The 16,926-nt window shown below is 41.7% G+C and overlaps 1 protein-coding gene across 1 annotated transcript in view; it reads right to left on the bottom strand.

The window, feature by feature from the left end:
* The window catches only part of ECT2L (epithelial cell transforming 2 like), a 97,514-nt gene that overhangs the window by 33,709 nt on the left and 46,879 nt on the right, over nucleotides 1-16,926 (bottom strand). Inside the window, exons 7-11 of the mRNA XM_027772898.1 lie at nucleotides 14,045-14,213; nucleotides 11,605-11,733; nucleotides 6,916-7,008; nucleotides 4,245-4,427; nucleotides 1,700-1,803 (exon numbers count right to left, since the gene is read on the bottom strand). Of these exons, the coding sequence (XP_027628699.1) occupies nucleotides 1,700-1,803; nucleotides 4,245-4,427; nucleotides 6,916-7,008; nucleotides 11,605-11,733; nucleotides 14,045-14,213 (678 nt within the window). The remainder of the gene's footprint in view (nucleotides 1-1,699; nucleotides 1,804-4,244; nucleotides 4,428-6,915; nucleotides 7,009-11,604; nucleotides 11,734-14,044; nucleotides 14,214-16,926) is intronic.

Genomic DNA, 16,926 nt, shown 5'->3' with positions numbered 1-16,926 from the left:
AGCGGTAGAGGGCCACACCACAATCCCTTCTCCTCCACTCTCCTATCAGGATTTTAGGCACACATGCACACACACTCGCTGTGAGTTTCAAGCCACCAGGTCCGGGATTCAATCCGTAGTCAGTCATGTGGGAGGCCAGTGGCATAATCACTATGCCATCTGCTAGTCCCACTGCATGGTTACGTTTAAGCAATCATTGGCCTCCAACATGGCCAACCACAGTTCAAGTCCTGGGCCTAGTGGCTTGCTTTCTCACTCCCCCTCCCCCGCCTCTGTCTCTCTTTTGTGCACTATAACAAATTTAAAATAATAATAAAATTAAATAAAAGAATTCTTTAGAAACAGCTGCAAGAAGGGGTTTTGAAAAAAGGGAAAAAAAGATAGAGAAAGAGAAAGATGATAGAAATAAGTACACTGGGGACCAGCAGTTAGTGTAATGGCTATGTTGCTGGACTCCCACGTAGTCGACCGCGGTTCATGTCCTGGACCCGGTGGCTTAAACTCACGCTGGGCGCGTGTGTGTGCGTGCCCAAGATTTCTAGAGGAGAATGGAGGAGAAGGGATTGCGGCGTGGCCATCCCCCTGGGGGGTGATTTCTCGCTTTCTATCTCTCTGTCTCTCTCTGTCTGTCTGGCGAGCGCACGCGCCCTATAGGAAAAACCTCTCCAAAAAAAAAGAAAAAAAAAAAAAAAAAGAAAGAAGTACACTGAGCCTACACCAGATACATTTAGTCCTTCTCTGGCGTTTCCGGAAACAGTGCAGGTCATTTCCCTGAAGACTCTTGCTTGTTTTGTCAGTAACAACTGCCTAGGGCCTTTACTCATTGGACTACCCAACCCTTGGCCAGAGTGCTGCAGACTGAGTATTCAGAGAAGACAAATTATGGCTAACTGCAGCTTCTCAGACTCCACCCAGCACAGCTGAGCCTGATGCTGACGCAAGGGGGCCAGGTTACAACCAGAGCAGATACAGGGTACACGGGGAGAGAGAACATGCGTGAAAGTGAAAGGCCTGACATAAGCACCGAGGATGTTAACATCCCCCCTCTTCCCACCCTATTCCCATCTTTTGCAAACAGAGCTGCATTTGCCCTGTGGCCTTGTCATTATCTTCAGGGGTGGGAGAGCGTGGGTCTAGACGGGCCTCTTCTGTTTTCTGAAATGTAGACCAACTTTTCTGGAAAAGAGCACCCAAGATCCACTTCTGATGAAAATATTTCTTCACACTCTCTCCAAACCCATCCCCAAACAAATTGCTGATTTACTTATTTCTGTTCTTTTGTTTTTTCTTTTCCTTTCTCATCTGGGCCCTCTTACCCTTTATTTTTTAATTTCTGGTTTCATGCTCTCTCAATTTTTCCTCATACTAGTAATGATTTTCATTGTTGAATAATGTTTATGTGAAACATAAACCCATTATTTTTTTAAAAAAGAAGTCACCTTTGAAATTCAGGACAAGACAGCAAATAGTGCACAATATATCAAGTTTTAAATAACCCAGAAGACCCTCGTTGTGTGTTTGCAGACCTGATGGCTCTTGGGCCCAGAACTTCTCAGTGGTTGTTTTTATAAACTGATGTAATTCCTCTGAGGAATTGTGCCTTCAAAGGGCACAACTGGTAAAAGCTGATAAATTCAAACTAAGAATGGACCTAGATGTTGGGATTTTCATAGCTCACTTTCTTCCAAGAAACACTTACAGGATCTTCTTTCGATAGCTCCATCAGTCCCTCTGCCAGAACTTGTATCATTTCTTGGTTATTCAGGATGCTGGCCACACTCATGGCGTCAAACATGAACTGCCCTGTAAATAAACAGCCACATCCCGCATGATTGATTTATGGGAAAGATGGAATTAAATAAATAAAAGTTCAGCCCTCACATCTGCTTTATAGTGGATAAAAATGCAAAGAATAGGAATGAAAGTTTTATCATGCCATAAGGATTTCTGCTATGATAAAATACAAAGGGATTTCAAAGGTTCATTGGAAAATGGAATTAAAGTATAAACTTATTTTGGTGCAAAAAATTGAAATATATAGATAGCTTTTTCATAATACACTTTTCTAGGAACTTTTTAAAAAGACTCTCACTGTATAAAATGTGCCAAAGCAATTTACATGTGCAGCACAGATGCCAGATGGTAGCACAGTAATAAAAAGGGGTGTGAGGACGGCCCACATGGAAAGGTTCCAGGTTCGCATCCAGAGGCCTCCCTAAGTACACCAGGTACCTGTACTCATGATCAGGCTGGCTGAAGATGGGAGTGGATTGTGGTGGCAAGACCTTGCTGTGGGTATTGTCTCTGTCTCTCTTACTCATGGAAGAACCAAAAATATAAAGTTTTTTAAATAAAAAAAAAAAAAGTGCAGGACCAGCAGTGGCATGGGGTTTAAGGCATATCCAGCATGGCCAACTGTGCAGTTCAAGTTCCAGACCCAGTAGGCTTGGAAATCACTCCAGCATGTATTCGTGCATACTCAAGAACCTGAGAGGAGAATGGAGGATAAGGGATTGTGGCATGGTCATCCCCCCTGGGGTGATTTCTCACTTTCCCTCTCTCTCTTTCTCTTTGTCTCTGGTGAGCACAGGTGTCCTATAGTAAAGGTAAAAAAGAAAAAGAGAAAAAGCACAGCATATAAAAAGAACTCACCCTGGCAAAGCTACTATTGAATGAAATTTATAAATCGGACAATATGGAAAGAACATTCTAATTTAAATATTAGATTCTCAATCCAACCAAAATCCTTCCATACTCCACTTTACCTTTATGCTTAGAGACATAAATATTTTAAGTACATAGAAAATAATATACAAGCATAATAAGCACATATCTTTCAATTTTGAAAAATATTTTGCACAACATGCATTTATTGGAAAACATTTTTCCCATTCTCATTGACCACATTTATTAGTTTTTAAAAAATCCTTCTATCTTTAAAAAGTTTACTTTCCTATTTTCTCTCTAGTCCTTAATATCTATGACAGAACAGGAGAAAAATAATTTCCCTCTGCTTATAGCTTCATAGCCATTTTAAGGATTGGTTGAAGATCTTCTAAGCGTGGTAGAGCAGGTAGTGCAAAAATTCAGAAGACAAATTGCTGTTTCGAAGACGTTTTCGTAAAGAAATATAGGCTATATATTGACAGGCAAGATATCTACATGCACAGGTTTGTTACAGTTCCTGTTTAGACAGTAATCACATAAATAGGCATTAAATAAAAAGAACAGGTGAAGGGAAGAGAAAAATAGATATGTAAAATCAATATATAATGACTTGATGGATAGAGTGTTTTGGTCAAGTGCAAAATGTTAGGAGCAACTTGAAGAGGTAGCTATACATGAAAAACAAAAAACCTTTTTGCCCAGATAGTGAAAATACTTCATTTTAAAGAGGGGACTAATTTAGGTAAAGAGCCAACGCTGAGACACTAAATTGTTTCCAAAAGGTTCTGTTTTGATCATTTGATCATAGAAATGGAAGGTAAATGGAAAAATACATTCAGTTATGTCCAATAGGCTCAATAGAGAACTATGGAGCCCATCACCCAATTACATATTTGAGATAGAAAATAAATAGAACTTAATTTATGAAACAATTCCTGTAATAGGTGCTGTAGGGTAAAGGGTGCTTAACTGGGAATTGGTGCTTAACTTTTAGAACAAATTATAGTGGGAAAAGGGCACAGCTCTCTGGGTTAGCAAACAGCAAATTTTTTTTCCCAAAGTTTTTGCCATAGGACATGTGCCCTCGCCAGAGACAGACAGTGAGAGGGAAGGTGAGAAATCACCTCACAGGGAAGATGGCCATGTGACAGTCCCTTCTCTTCTGTTCTCCTCCTGGAACCCTGGGCACACACACACACACACACACACACACACACATGTGCCCAGCATAATTTTCAAGCTACCAGGTTGGAGACTTGAACCATAGTCGGCCATGTGGGAATCCAACACCTTAACCTCCACTCCACCCACAAACAGCAAATTTTGTCTGCATAAATAATTCATTGATTTGGGAATTAAGAAGATGGGAAAATTTTTGAACAAGAACATGCTTCCACATTTTAAACAGGAATACATTTGTTCTTGGTGGGTAGTAATTACATTTGAAAGGAAATATGAAAAACAAAGGGGATTAAAATTTACTGAAATTCTACTTGCTCTGTTCCTAGATTTGTATTTGCTTGAATGTGAAATGATCATCTTGACTGGCCTGAAACGGAAGCAGCGAGAGTTCTTACCTATGATTCTGCCACTTATTCTCTTCTGCAGCTCCTTGAAGAGAGGACTTAACTGCTTCCTTACTGATTTCAAGGTGTCTTCCAGGAAGTCCGTGAGGCTGGACCACGTCTGTAGCTTTGATTCACAGAAGTAGATCTCCGGGGGAGCCCTCTCTCCCTGCGGGCCCAGCCAGTCGCTAAGAACTGACATTATTTCCTCATTTAATATCACAGACTTGAGCTCAAATCAAAGTATTCTACTTTAATGTACACGAACTCTGCTATGCTTACATCACATTTAATATCTATTCTCATTCGAAGGCAGATAGTCATAGTCTGCTTGCAAAGGTAAAACTGGAAACTCAGAAAGGACTCAGTAAATTATTTTAAATGCCCCCACCCTTTCTAATTTAGTTTTTGTTATAGGGCACGTGTGCTCACCGGAGAGAAACAGCGAGAGAGAGAGGAAAAGTGAGAAACCACCTCCTCCCAAGGGCGATGGTCATGCCACAGTCCCTTCTTTTCCCTTCTCTTCTCAGAAGTTTGGGCACACATGCACATGTGTCTGGCATATTCCCCAAGCCAAGACTTGAACCATGCAATCAGCCCTGTGGGATCCAGCCTCCTCACCACCGTGTCACACTGGCTGGCTCCATGTACTCGTTGATATGTAAGGTCGGTATATTCTACTTGAAATCAAAATTGAATAGCTGCTGGATTGCTGCTGGGAAGCAGAGCCCTCATCTAAGTGAGAGCGCACACTTTATATTTTCAGCCTAAAAGTGAAAATACAAGGAAATCCCAGTTGCCCCATTGTGACATTCTAAGTCAACTCTGTTGTCACCAACCTCGTAACTTTCTTAAACTACGTCACACTGTGACCTCTTCCTACAAGTATCTTTACATGACTATTGAAGGCACGTAAGAAAGTGTCTCTCCTCAAAAATCAACCTAGGAATGAAGACTCTGGGAAAATTTCTGTATGGTAAATTTGATTTGCTGCCTGAATGTATACAGAGTTTTATTTGTTTTGTTTTCTGTTACTCTTATTGATATACATGTTCTGTGCATCTTTTCGTAACTGTCACAGATGATGTTTTTAAAACTTTGTTAACAGGGATCAGCAGGTGGCATAGAGGTTAAGGCGCTAGGTTCCCACATGGCCAACCGCAGTTTAAGTCCCAGACCTGGCAGCTGGAAAATCACCCCAGGCATGTGTGTGTGTGTGTGTGTGTGTGTGTGTGTGTGTGTGTGTGACCAAATCCCAGGAGGAGGATGGAGGAGAAAGGATTGCAGCATGGCCATCTCCCCTGGAGGGTGACTTCTCACTTTCCCTCTCTGTCTGTCTCTGGCAAGTACATGCACCCTTTGGCAAAAACAAAAACATAAACCAATAAATAAAACAAAACAAACAAAACCTCTATAACATGTTATTTTGTAAGAAAAATGTGAAGAGAGGGAAAACAAGGATGAACGGGAGGAAGAGGAGGCAGAGGAGGAGGAACAGGACAACCTGTCCCATGCTGCAAACATGGCCCCCCACCCCCCTGCTATGCTCTGCTGGCAGTTTTCTCTTTCCACCTGGCCACAGTTGCTATCCTTGGATGATGTTGCCATGTTAATTAAAACTAACAAGTGACTTCCGCTTTAAAAGTACATCAGGTCCATGTGCTTTCTATTGTATCTCCACGGGGTCTTTCCCCTTACAAGTTTCGCAACCATGCCAGCTTGGCCCAGTCCTGAAAAGCCCTTGGCATTTGAGAGCACAGTAGCAATACCATATGTAGTTTCTATGTGGCTCCAAGCTCTGCTTGATCAGAAGAGAGTGAGAGCTTGAAAGGAGTAAATGATTGGTAGCAAAATTATAGTAGCAATGCAATTCGGCTTTCTACTGGTCTGCCAATAGTACATTTTGTCCACATTTGCAGCTTTGCTACCTAAATGCAAGTTTGCTTTCAGGTGTGTTCTTTCCCTGTCACACAATGTTACCGAAATGGAACTGAAGCAAGTTCTTTTGCCATCTTTTTGAAGCTACAATTAGTGTTTTTTTTTTTTTTTTTTTTTTTAGAGGTTTTTTGCTATAGGGTGCCTGCGCTCACCAGACAGAGAGAGACAGAGAGATAGAAAGCGAGAACTCACCCCCAAGAGGGGGTGGTCACACCGTAATCCCTTCTCCGCCATTCTCCTCTTGAGATCTTGGGCACACACACGCACATGCCTGGTGTGAGTTTAAGCCACCAGGTCCAGGACTCGAACTGTGGTCGACTACGTGGGAGTCCAGCAACATAGCCATTACGCTAACTGCTGGTCCCAAGCTACGGTTAGTTTTTACAAACAAAATAATATTGATTATATGTACCAGGAAAAATTATTCTTTGAACCTTGAACCTAGTATTTCTCTAGATCAGCAACCACCTCTTTTCTTAATGTTACGGGATATGTTTTCAATAGCGTTTTCACCAATGAGGGTTTGAAGCAAAGTATAATACTTGTAACAAATAATCCCCTTCTAAACACATGACTGAGCCATGCGAAATGACATCATTTAGGAAGTGATAGCATTTCTTCAGAGAATGAATGAAAGACAGTAATGGGTATCGGCATTCTGTACTATGAACTGAACTTTGTTCTCTGGTGATCTGGATCTGCCACATGGTGTTGGGCACAGTGGTCAGCTCCCGTGTGTACTTACTGTGTTGGTAAGAGCCAGTTGCGATCCCAGTGGGGGCGGTGAAGAATGTGCCAGTTAGTTGAGACAGCTGAGAAAGAACTTGGATTCCTGCCTCTGCATAGTCAAAAATACATGCATTAGTTTACTTATACGTTTTGCCAAGGAACAGTTAAATAGTATTTAAGAGTATTAGGTGCTGACCAAGAAAGGCTACTAGCCACTGTCATTTTCAGTTTGGATCTTTCCATTGAACAGTCCATGAACATTGTATATTTACCCCTAAATACAGACACCCAGACACAATACATGAGGACTAAACAATAGGGTAGGAAAGAGGGCGTGGAGTTGAATCTACTGTGTATTTTTCAGATTTGAAATACTCAGTCCAAAGACAGAGAAAAATCTAAATATATTTTCTAAAATAGTCTGACTCAAAGTCAAAATCTCATTGTAGGAGGACAGATTTAAAACAGTTAAATACAAAATGGAATAAGATGGTCAAAATTTAGCATGGCATTAATTTCACCCCTTCTTCAATGACACAGCATACAGATAGATTGAATTATTGAATTCAACATACAGAATGAATTACTTGGAATGAAACTAATATAATGAGTAGTGTATTTAAATTCTTCGTGGTCTGAGATTAAAAATACTATTCCAGACAGCTTCAATTACTGCTTGGAATAAAATGGCAGGAGCTGAAAAGTTGGGATGTCTCTCACTGGTGCCTAGTGTTCTTACTGACAATGAAATCAGTAGAGGATTCAAAAGTGTATCTACGCTTGACTTCAATGAAAGTACAAATTAAATTCACTTAGAAAATGATAGCCTTTAAAAAGAACAGTGCTGAAAAAATAAATTTTTTTAAAAAAAGGAATCTCAATTCATACATCACATTTTATTAAAATAAATAAATAAAATGGATCACAAGCCTAAATTTCAAACTTATACTTCAAATTATTTGGAAGAAACCATAGGAAAAAAATCTTTGTGACCTTTGGCTAGGTAAAGCATTCATATATATAACACCAAAAGTGTGATCTATAAACAAAAATATTTGATACATTTGACTTAATCAAAAGTCAACACTTCTGGAGCTGGCTTCATGGCCTAGTGGTTAATGAACAGATTCCACATGGCTGACTGCAGTTCAGATCCTGGCTCCAGCAGCTTGAAAAACATTCTGGGCACAGGTGCATACCCCAAATCCTGACAGGATGGAGAAGTGGAGGAAAAGCATTGGGCATGACCATCCCCCCTCAGGGTGTGGTTGCTCCCCCTCTCTCTGAATCTCTCTCTGGTGAGCACACATGCTTTCTGACAAATTTTTTGTTAAGTCAAAACATCTGATCTTCAAAAGAAACTGTCAGAGAATAAAAATGCAAGCATAGACTAGGAGAAAATGAAAAATCATAGGTTTAAAAATAGGCAAAATATGAGCCATCAGGTGGCTTGGTGGTTAAGACACTGGACTCTCACATGGCTGACTGCAGTTCAAGTCCTGGACCCAGTAGTTTGCTTTCTCATTTTCCCTCTTTCTCTGTCCCTCTCTGGGGAGCACACATGCCTGTAGCAAACTTAAAAATAATAATTATTATTAGAAATAAAATAAATACTTTAAAAAAATAGGCAGAAATTAGGGATCAGCAGTTGGCATAGTGGCTATGTTGCTGGATTTCCATGTAGTCAACCACAGTTTGAGTCCTGGACCTGGTGGCTTAAGCTCACGCCGAGCATGTGTGCATGTATGCGCAAGATCCCGAGAGAAGAATAAAGGAGAAGGGATTGTGGTATTGCCATCCCCCCTGGGGGTGATTTCTCGCTTTCTGTCTCTTTGTCTCTCTGTCTTTCTGGTGAGCATATGCACCCTATAGCAAAAACCTCTCCCCCCCCAAAAAAGGCAAAAATTCGAATAGACACTTAGTCAAGAAGACATATGAATGGTAAATAAGTATGTGACAAGATGGTCAGCTTGATTGGCCATTAGGAAAATGCAAAGTAAACACCGTGAGACTCCTCACTTGAATGACTAACATTAAACAGACTGACCCTACTAAGTATTGAAGCTTAGTGTTGGGTAACTGGAGTTCTCATATATTTCCAGTAGACACGTAAATGGTACAACACCTTGGAAAAGAGTTTAGTTGGGTTTTTAAAAGTTAAACATGCACCTATCATATGACCTGGCCATTCTACTCTTAGACATTTAACCAAGAAAAATGAAAATACATCTTCACACATAGGTTCACAGCCGCATCTTTGCAAAAATCACTGGAAAGAACTCAAATATCTATCAACAGATGAATGAAGAAACACATTGTGTTTTATCCTTACGATGCAATAATTCCTAGCAGGAAAATGAACGAGCCACTCGCATATGCATGAAATGGATGCATCTAAAATGATCATTTTGAATGAAGGACTTCTGGCAAGAAATAGAATATATACAGTATGATTCCATTTGTAAAGTATTATAGAAAATGCAAATTAACATATAGTAAGAGAAAGCAGATCAGTGCCACAGGCTGGAGCTGGGAGAACCAGGAGAGAGATGCTTGCAAGTAGCATGAGAAGACTTTGTCAGGTGATGTTCATTTCCTTGATCATTTTAGGGTTTCACAGGCTAGATATACAGATATCAACCTTCATTCAATGGCACACTTTAAATAGGTATGGTTTATTGTATGCCAATTATACCTCAATAACCACTGTTTACAGAATTTAAATAATGCCAAGAAAAGAGATGAACCTTAGATTTTGGCACATGCAGTAATGGAGTGAAGGACAGTATTTTTACTGAGGAATGCTGGGAAAAGGGAGATTTGGTGCTGGGAGGTAATCAAGAGTTTGGGTTGGGTGTGTTGACTTTGAGATGTGTATTAAATATGCAAATTCAACATCCACATGAAGATGTTGAGTGGGAATTAGAGTCTGCAGCTCAGAGACGGAATTTAGGGTGAGAGGAGCAGATGAGGCTACCAGGGGAAGAGTGTATATGTGGAAAAGGTAAGAGTCCTGCTCAAGCTCTCGGACTTATTTAAGGGACTTGCGGACAAAGCAGAGTCGGCCAAGGAGACAAAGAGGCCATGAGGTAGGAGGAATAAAGGAGTGTTTCTAGGAGGGGTCATCTGTCTCAAATGTGTCCTAGAAGTCAAAGCAAGGTGAGATGCAGGGGCTGCTGGATTTAGGCACATGGAAGTCACTTACAGTCTTCCAAAAGCAGTTTTAGTGGAGCTAAAGAGACGCCTCAGAGGAACCTGAGGAGCAAATATCTTTTAAACAATACTTTGTATTAGGTTTCTTTTAAACCCCTTCCCATCCTTTTTGTTTTTGTCTTTTTCCCTGATAGAAGCCTGCCAAAGGCATGCTTTGCATGTATTGAATAACCGTATAAAATCTGAGGATTAAGGGGACCAGCAGTTAGCGTAATGGCTATGTCGCTGGACTCCCATGTAGTCAACCGCGGTTCGCATCCTGGACCCGGTGGCTTAAAACTCACGCCGGGCGTGTGTGCATGCGTGCCCAAGATACTGAGATGGGGAATAGAGGAAAAGGGATTGCAGCATGGTCATCCCCCCTGGGGGGTGATTTCTCGCTTTCTGTCTCTCTGTCTCTCTCTCTGTGTCTGGCAAGTGCACACACCCCACAGCACAAACATCTCCAAAAAAAAAAAAAAAAATCTGAGCATTAAGAAGAATTTTAAAACTCCAGTTCTCCCAATGAATGAATACTAAGAAACATCTTGAGAATGTTTAATTTTAAATGCCTTCTCTCCTGCTCTGCTGGGTAAAATGGTAGCTGGCGAATGCAGAGTTTTTATTTAACTGATATCTGAAGAGTGTATTTGAGTTAACCTTTCTAAAGTTTCCTTCAAGCATTGAATTCAGTTTTGAGTCATGGTGGCTGATTCTAGGTAGTCAAGTGCTTAAAATTATAATAGTGATCTTAGTGATTATCCACCTCATTCGTCTTTTTTTAAAAAAATATTACTTAATTTTATTTATTATTATTATTTTAAAAATTTTAAGTTTGCTATAGGGCACTTTAAGAGAGAGATAGGGGGGAGGAGAGAGTGAGAAAGCAAGCCGCCAGGTCTGGGACTCTAACCATGGTCAATCATTTGGGAATCCAGCATCTTAACCACCATGCCACCTGCTGGCCCCACCACACTTGTCTTTACAACACACTTCGGTGTGTGTGTGTGTGTGTGTGTGTGTGTGTGTGTGTGTGTGTGTGTGTTTCTATTATTTAAGTATTTATTTGAATTATTTAAGTACACTATTTTGACACTCACAAGCCCTGAGAGCCAGGTAAGTTTCTGTTACCCTGAACTTGATCACCGAGCTCATGCTCATCCCAGGTTCTGAACACAGTGAGGGGGTTTCCTCATACTGACTGGTAATGGTCTCTACGCTGGTCAGGCTCCTTGCCCTGCCTCATGGAGGCTGATTTTATTGTGTTTTCCAAAAAGAATATAAATGATGCTGTTGGATCTTGTCACCAGTGAATTTATCTCTGCAGATCACCATCTCTGACCCCTACTTCCCCCTCCCCCCTCCGCCCCAGATACTTGGGGATGCAACACATAAAGAGAAAAAGAAAATAAGATATGATTGAATCACTTGACCTTAAGGCATTTCACAAATTCCCAAAACATCCCCATCCAGTGGGCATGGCCACTGTCTTTCTGCAGTCTTCAAAGCTGACCTGATGCTCCAAGCGGCAGGAAGAAGTCCATATGACCCCCTTCTTCTTTTGTGGCCACGTGGCTTCCTAATTTCTCCCAGAAGTCTCTCACTTCAGGACTCAGTAAATTTTTAATGCCAATGTTATAGCCTGAGGAAAAAGTCAGAATGCTATATTAGCTGGTAATGTTATCATGAACGGAAACTCTCAATAATTTGTGAAAATGCAACCGCAAATTCAAAAGGCTGCTGCTTGTAAAACCAAGACCTCTAGGGTGCCTCTGCTTCACGTGGTACAGAGGCTAGGGTCACAGAAGGTGCCGTGGGACACCGCCAAGGCCAGTCTCCTTTACAGTCTAGATTAGTTAGACACTGCGTGCTGTGGTTAGGACACTGTGCTGCTGCCTCCCTGTGCAGCGTGGTGAGGAGCCAAGCTCTGGCAGGGTTCAGGGTGATGGCCAGTCAAGTCCTGGGATTTTGTAACCATGTTCCAAAGTAGAAATGTTTCCCACAACTGTCAATCAAAAAATTAGAAGTTCATGGTGGATGTTGTGGCCTATGTTTGATACCAGCTATTTGGGAGGCTGGCACAGGGTGATGTAAGTTCAAAGCCAGCCTGGGCAACATAGCAAGACCTATCTCTGTCTCAAAAAAAAAAAAAAAAGAGACCAGCAGTTAGAGTAATGGCTATGTCGCTGGACTCCCATGTAGTTGACCACGGTTCGTGTCCCAGACCCGATGGCTTATAACACACGCCGGGGCGCATGTGCTTGCATGCCCAAGATCCCGAGAGGAGAATGGAGGAGAAGGGATTGCAGCATGGCCATCCTCCCTGGGGGGTGATTTCTCGCCTTCTGTCTCTCTGTCTCTCTCTGCCTGGTGAGCGCACGCGCCCTATAGCAAAAACCTCTCTCAAAAAAAAACAACAGTAATTTGGAGTAGGGCCAGTGGGTGATGTGGTGGTTAAGGCACTAGATCCCTCATGATTGAGTTGGTAGTTTGAGAAACATGCTGGGCACATGTGCATGCATGCCCAAAATCCCAGGAGCAGAGTGGAGAAGGGATTGCAGCATGGCCATTCACACTGGGAGGTGATTTCTCACTTTGCCTCTTTCTCTGTGTCTCTCTAGGTGAACAAATGTGCCTTATGTCAAAAATCTTAAGAAAAAGACAGTGATGCTCTCAGAGATGTAAACATCAGTGAAACTCTCCTTTATTTATTTATTTTTCCTTCACTTCCTGGGAATTCTATGTGATGATTCCACAAAACTTTATGTGTCTGGGCCCTTTTCTAAAGGAGTCTTAGAGACTGCAAATAAGCTGCGGTCGTGCAATGAAAATAGTCAGGAACAAGAACCCTGAGGTTTCACCCCCTCACACTGAGAGGTGTACAGGAAAGATTTTGTAAACACGTTCCATGTTCTTGAGATGGTGGAGTAAGAACTTTGTTTTGGTGTTGTTGTTAAGTTTGTTTACTAAGTAATTTATTCGTTCATTCCATGAGAGAGTCAGAGGGAGCAAAAGAGAAAGAGAGACCCACAAGGTCTTCACACCATCGCCCACCCCCAGTTCCAGCTGACCTGGATCATGGGTGTGCATTCACAACTTCAGTATACTCAGGAAGGGTCCAGGGTGTGACCCCAAGACCTTTCTATATGGGCCCAGTTTTTACTGTAGGGCACATGTGCTCATCAGACACAGAGAGGGAAGTGAGAAATCAGCCCCCAGTGGGTATGGCCACACTGCAGTCTCTTCTCCTCCATGCTCCTCTTGGGATTTTAGGCACACACACATATGTGCCTGGCATGCTTTTCAAGCCCAGGACACAAATCCTGCCATTGGCCATGTGGGTTCCAGGACCTGCTCTATCTTCAGATCTGAGATGTTTTTGATGGGTACAGTTTCAGTTTTGCAAAGTGGATATGCTTAACAGTATGCTTAACGATGTGAATATGCTTACAGTACTGAGCTGTACACGTAAAAATGGTTAAGATGGTAGATTTTATTTGACATGTTTTCTCATTACAATTTTTAAAAAATGATCATTGGGACCAGCAGTTGGTGTAATGGCTATGTTGCTAGATGCCTATGTACTCAACCACAGATCGAGTCCCAGACCCGGTGGCTTAAACTCACAGCGTGCGCATGTGTGCTTGCCCAAGATCCCAAGAGGAGAATGGAGGAGAAGGGATTGCGGCGTGGCCATCTCCCTGGGGGGTGATTTCTTGCTTTCTGTCTCTCTGTCTTTCTCTGTCTTTCTGGTGAGCGCACGCACCCTATAGCAAAAACCTCTCAAAAAAAAAAAAAAAAGATCATCTACAGAAAATTGCCTCACTTTTTTCATAAAGCCAAAATCAAATTAGCATATTAGAAATTAAATAGTGCTTGAAGTGCAAGCCCGTGGACAAATGCTGCCTAAGTACAAAGTTGCTGGATTGTTCTTAGACAATCCCCAGCCCTACCTTGGAGCAAGTTGATCTGTCTGCTGTCTCCATCACTAAATATCCCCATACTCTGGGCCTTCTGCCCAGCCAGAGCTTTTTCCACGAGATAAAGCAGGCTCTCCAAGGTTAGGCCACTGTGTTCATACACCACAGCAATGACGTTTGCCTTCACGCTGTCCACCACCATCTAGAAAACAAAACCACAGCTGTAGGAATCAAAGCCCACTATTAGTGGAAGAAATGTATGCAATATGTAACATGCTGTAATTTCTCTTATAATTGTCAGACGGGGCATGTGCTTGCCAGAAGGAGAGAGAGAGGGCAGGAGAAAGTGTTCCCCAGAGGGGCTGGTCACACTACAGTCCCTTCTCCTCCATTTCTCCATGTGATCTGGATTTGGGGCATTCACATGTGCCTAGTGTGTTTTTCAAGCCAGAGTCAAACTGTGGCTGGCCATGTAAGACCCAGTTCCCTTAACTACTAGGCTACAGGGCTGGCCCTGCTGTAATTTTTAAGGATTTTCTTTCTTTATTTCTTTTTTAAAGAAATTATGAAAGGAAGAAGATAAACTTCCTCCTTTACTGGTTTCTTTCTATATATTTAGAAAGATAGATAGATGTAGATATATAGAATATGCACTCACCAGAGAGAGAGAGAAAGAGAGAGGGAGAAGGAGAGGGAGAGGGAGAGGGAGAGAGAGAGAGAGATCCCCTCCCAAGATAGGATGTTCATGCAGTAATCTCTTCTCCTCTCCTTTCAGGATTTGGGGCATGCACATACATGCATCCAATGTGATTTTCAAGCAGCTGGGCCTAGGACTTGAACTATGGAATCAGCCATGTGGGTTACAGTCACCTTGATAACCATGCTACCAGTTGACCCCCTCACTGTTTTTTTATTTTATTTTAAAACATTTTTTTCCAGTTATAAGAGGAGAAAATTAAATAGACTTCTAACTCCACCACTCAGAGACAAATATTAAAAGTTTAAATTATTTTCTTCTAATCTTTTTCTCTTTGTACATACTAGGTTGAGAGATGTATATACACTTTTAAAAATTCGAGATGTATAACTTTGCAATAAGCTTCTTACATAGTTTTTTAAAATTATTTTTATTTAACTTTATTTACTTATTCATTTGTTTATTTCAATTTGACCAGAGAGGGACAGAGAGGGAGAGCGAGAGCAAGAGCGAGAGCAAGAAAGAGAGAGAGAAAGTGAGAAAGCAAGCCGCCAGGTCCAAGACTCACCAAGACTCAACCCACCGTCAGCCATGTGGGAATTCAGCACCCTTAACCACCACACCACCTGCCGGCTCCAAACTTCTTACATAGATTTAAAGTATGTCTCTTACACATTTTTTAATCATAAATATTGATCAATATTTCCCATTTTAATATATATAAAAACCACTTTTTTTTTAAAGGTTTTTGTCATAGGGTGTGGTGCTCACTGAGGAGAGACAGAGAGAGGGAAATGAGAAATCACCCCACAGGGTCAATGGCCATGCCACAATCCCTTCTCCTCTATTCTTCTCTCAGTATTTTGGGGCATACATGCACATGCATGATTTTCTTTTCTTTTTTTGAAGAGATTTTTGCTATAGGGCACTTGCGCTTGCCAGAAAGACAGAGAGAGACAGAGAGACAGAAAGTGAGAAATCGCCCCCCAGGGGGGATGGCCATGCTGCAGTCCCTTCTCCTCCTTTCTCTTCTCGGGATCTTGGGCATGCACGCACACACGCCCGGCGAAGCCACTGGGTCCAGGACTCAAACTGCATTCAACTTCATGGGAGTCCAGTGACATAGCCATTATGCTAACTGCTGGTCCCACACATGCGTGATTTTCAAGCCACTGAGTCTAGGACTCAAATTATGTGAGAGTCCAGCACCTTAACCACCACACCACATACTGGACCCCAAAACCATCTCCCTTTGATTTCAAACACCAAGTAAACTTTTCATTATGATAAAGTTAATGAATAGCAGCAGGCAGATTGAGAAGTCAGTGAAGTTGTTGATTTTTTCCAGAATCTCATGCCACTTTTTAGAGGTCACAGGTCAACTGAATCAAGAACTACTGTATGGTATGTCCTACTTTTTACCTAAATCCCCATCATGGTCACAATCAAGTAAGTAACTATGCCATGGTCTAATATGAAAAAGACAATAAGGGAGTGGCCCTAACCAGTTGATTCAGCCATATTCCATCTCCACTCATCCTCTGTACCCAGCACGATGTATTTTTAAACATTAGGGGGGAACCAGCAGTTGGTGTAATGGCTATGTCTCTGGACTCCCATGTAGTCAATTGCGGTTCGAGTCCTGGACCCGGTGGCTTTAACTCACGCTGGGTGCGTGTGCGTGCGTGCCCCAGATCCCGAGAGGAGACTGGAAGAAAAGGGACTGGCGTGGTCATCCCCCCGGGGGGTGATTTCTCACTTTCTGTCTGTCTGTCTCTCTCTCTGTCTTTCTGGTGAGCACACATGCCATACAGCAAAAAAATCTCAAAAAAAAAATTAAACATTAGGGGAACTATGTGGCCCACATGGCAATCAAAGTTCTGAACTGGCTTTCATGCGGGTTCACTGAGCTCACAGTTGTCCATGATCACGGTCAGTTCCTAAACACCCAGAAGGAGAAGTGCTTCCCATCTTAAAGCAGCCATTTGTTACAAATAGGAACCTTTTAAAGATTTTGTCGTCTACTTTCCTCTGTGGATGTATTAATACATACATGCATGCATAGGTATAAGGGCACTTTGAATACTTTATGCAACAACCAAATTAAAGTCTGAGTTTATTTTGGTGCCAAAATTTTTGCGGACCATACCTGGTTTTTTCATAATACACATTTTTAATGAACTTTTTGAGGATATATATATATATATATATATATCAC

The sequence above is a fragment of the Tupaia chinensis genome, unplaced genomic scaffold (assembly GCF_000334495.1).
Source record: "Tupaia chinensis unplaced genomic scaffold, TupChi_1.0 Scaffold000313_1, whole genome shotgun sequence".
Taxonomy (NCBI): Eukaryota; Metazoa; Chordata; class Mammalia; order Scandentia; family Tupaiidae; genus Tupaia; species Tupaia belangeri.
The sequence above is the reverse complement of the archived record's forward strand: the minus strand, read 5'-3'. Positions and strand labels throughout refer to the sequence as shown.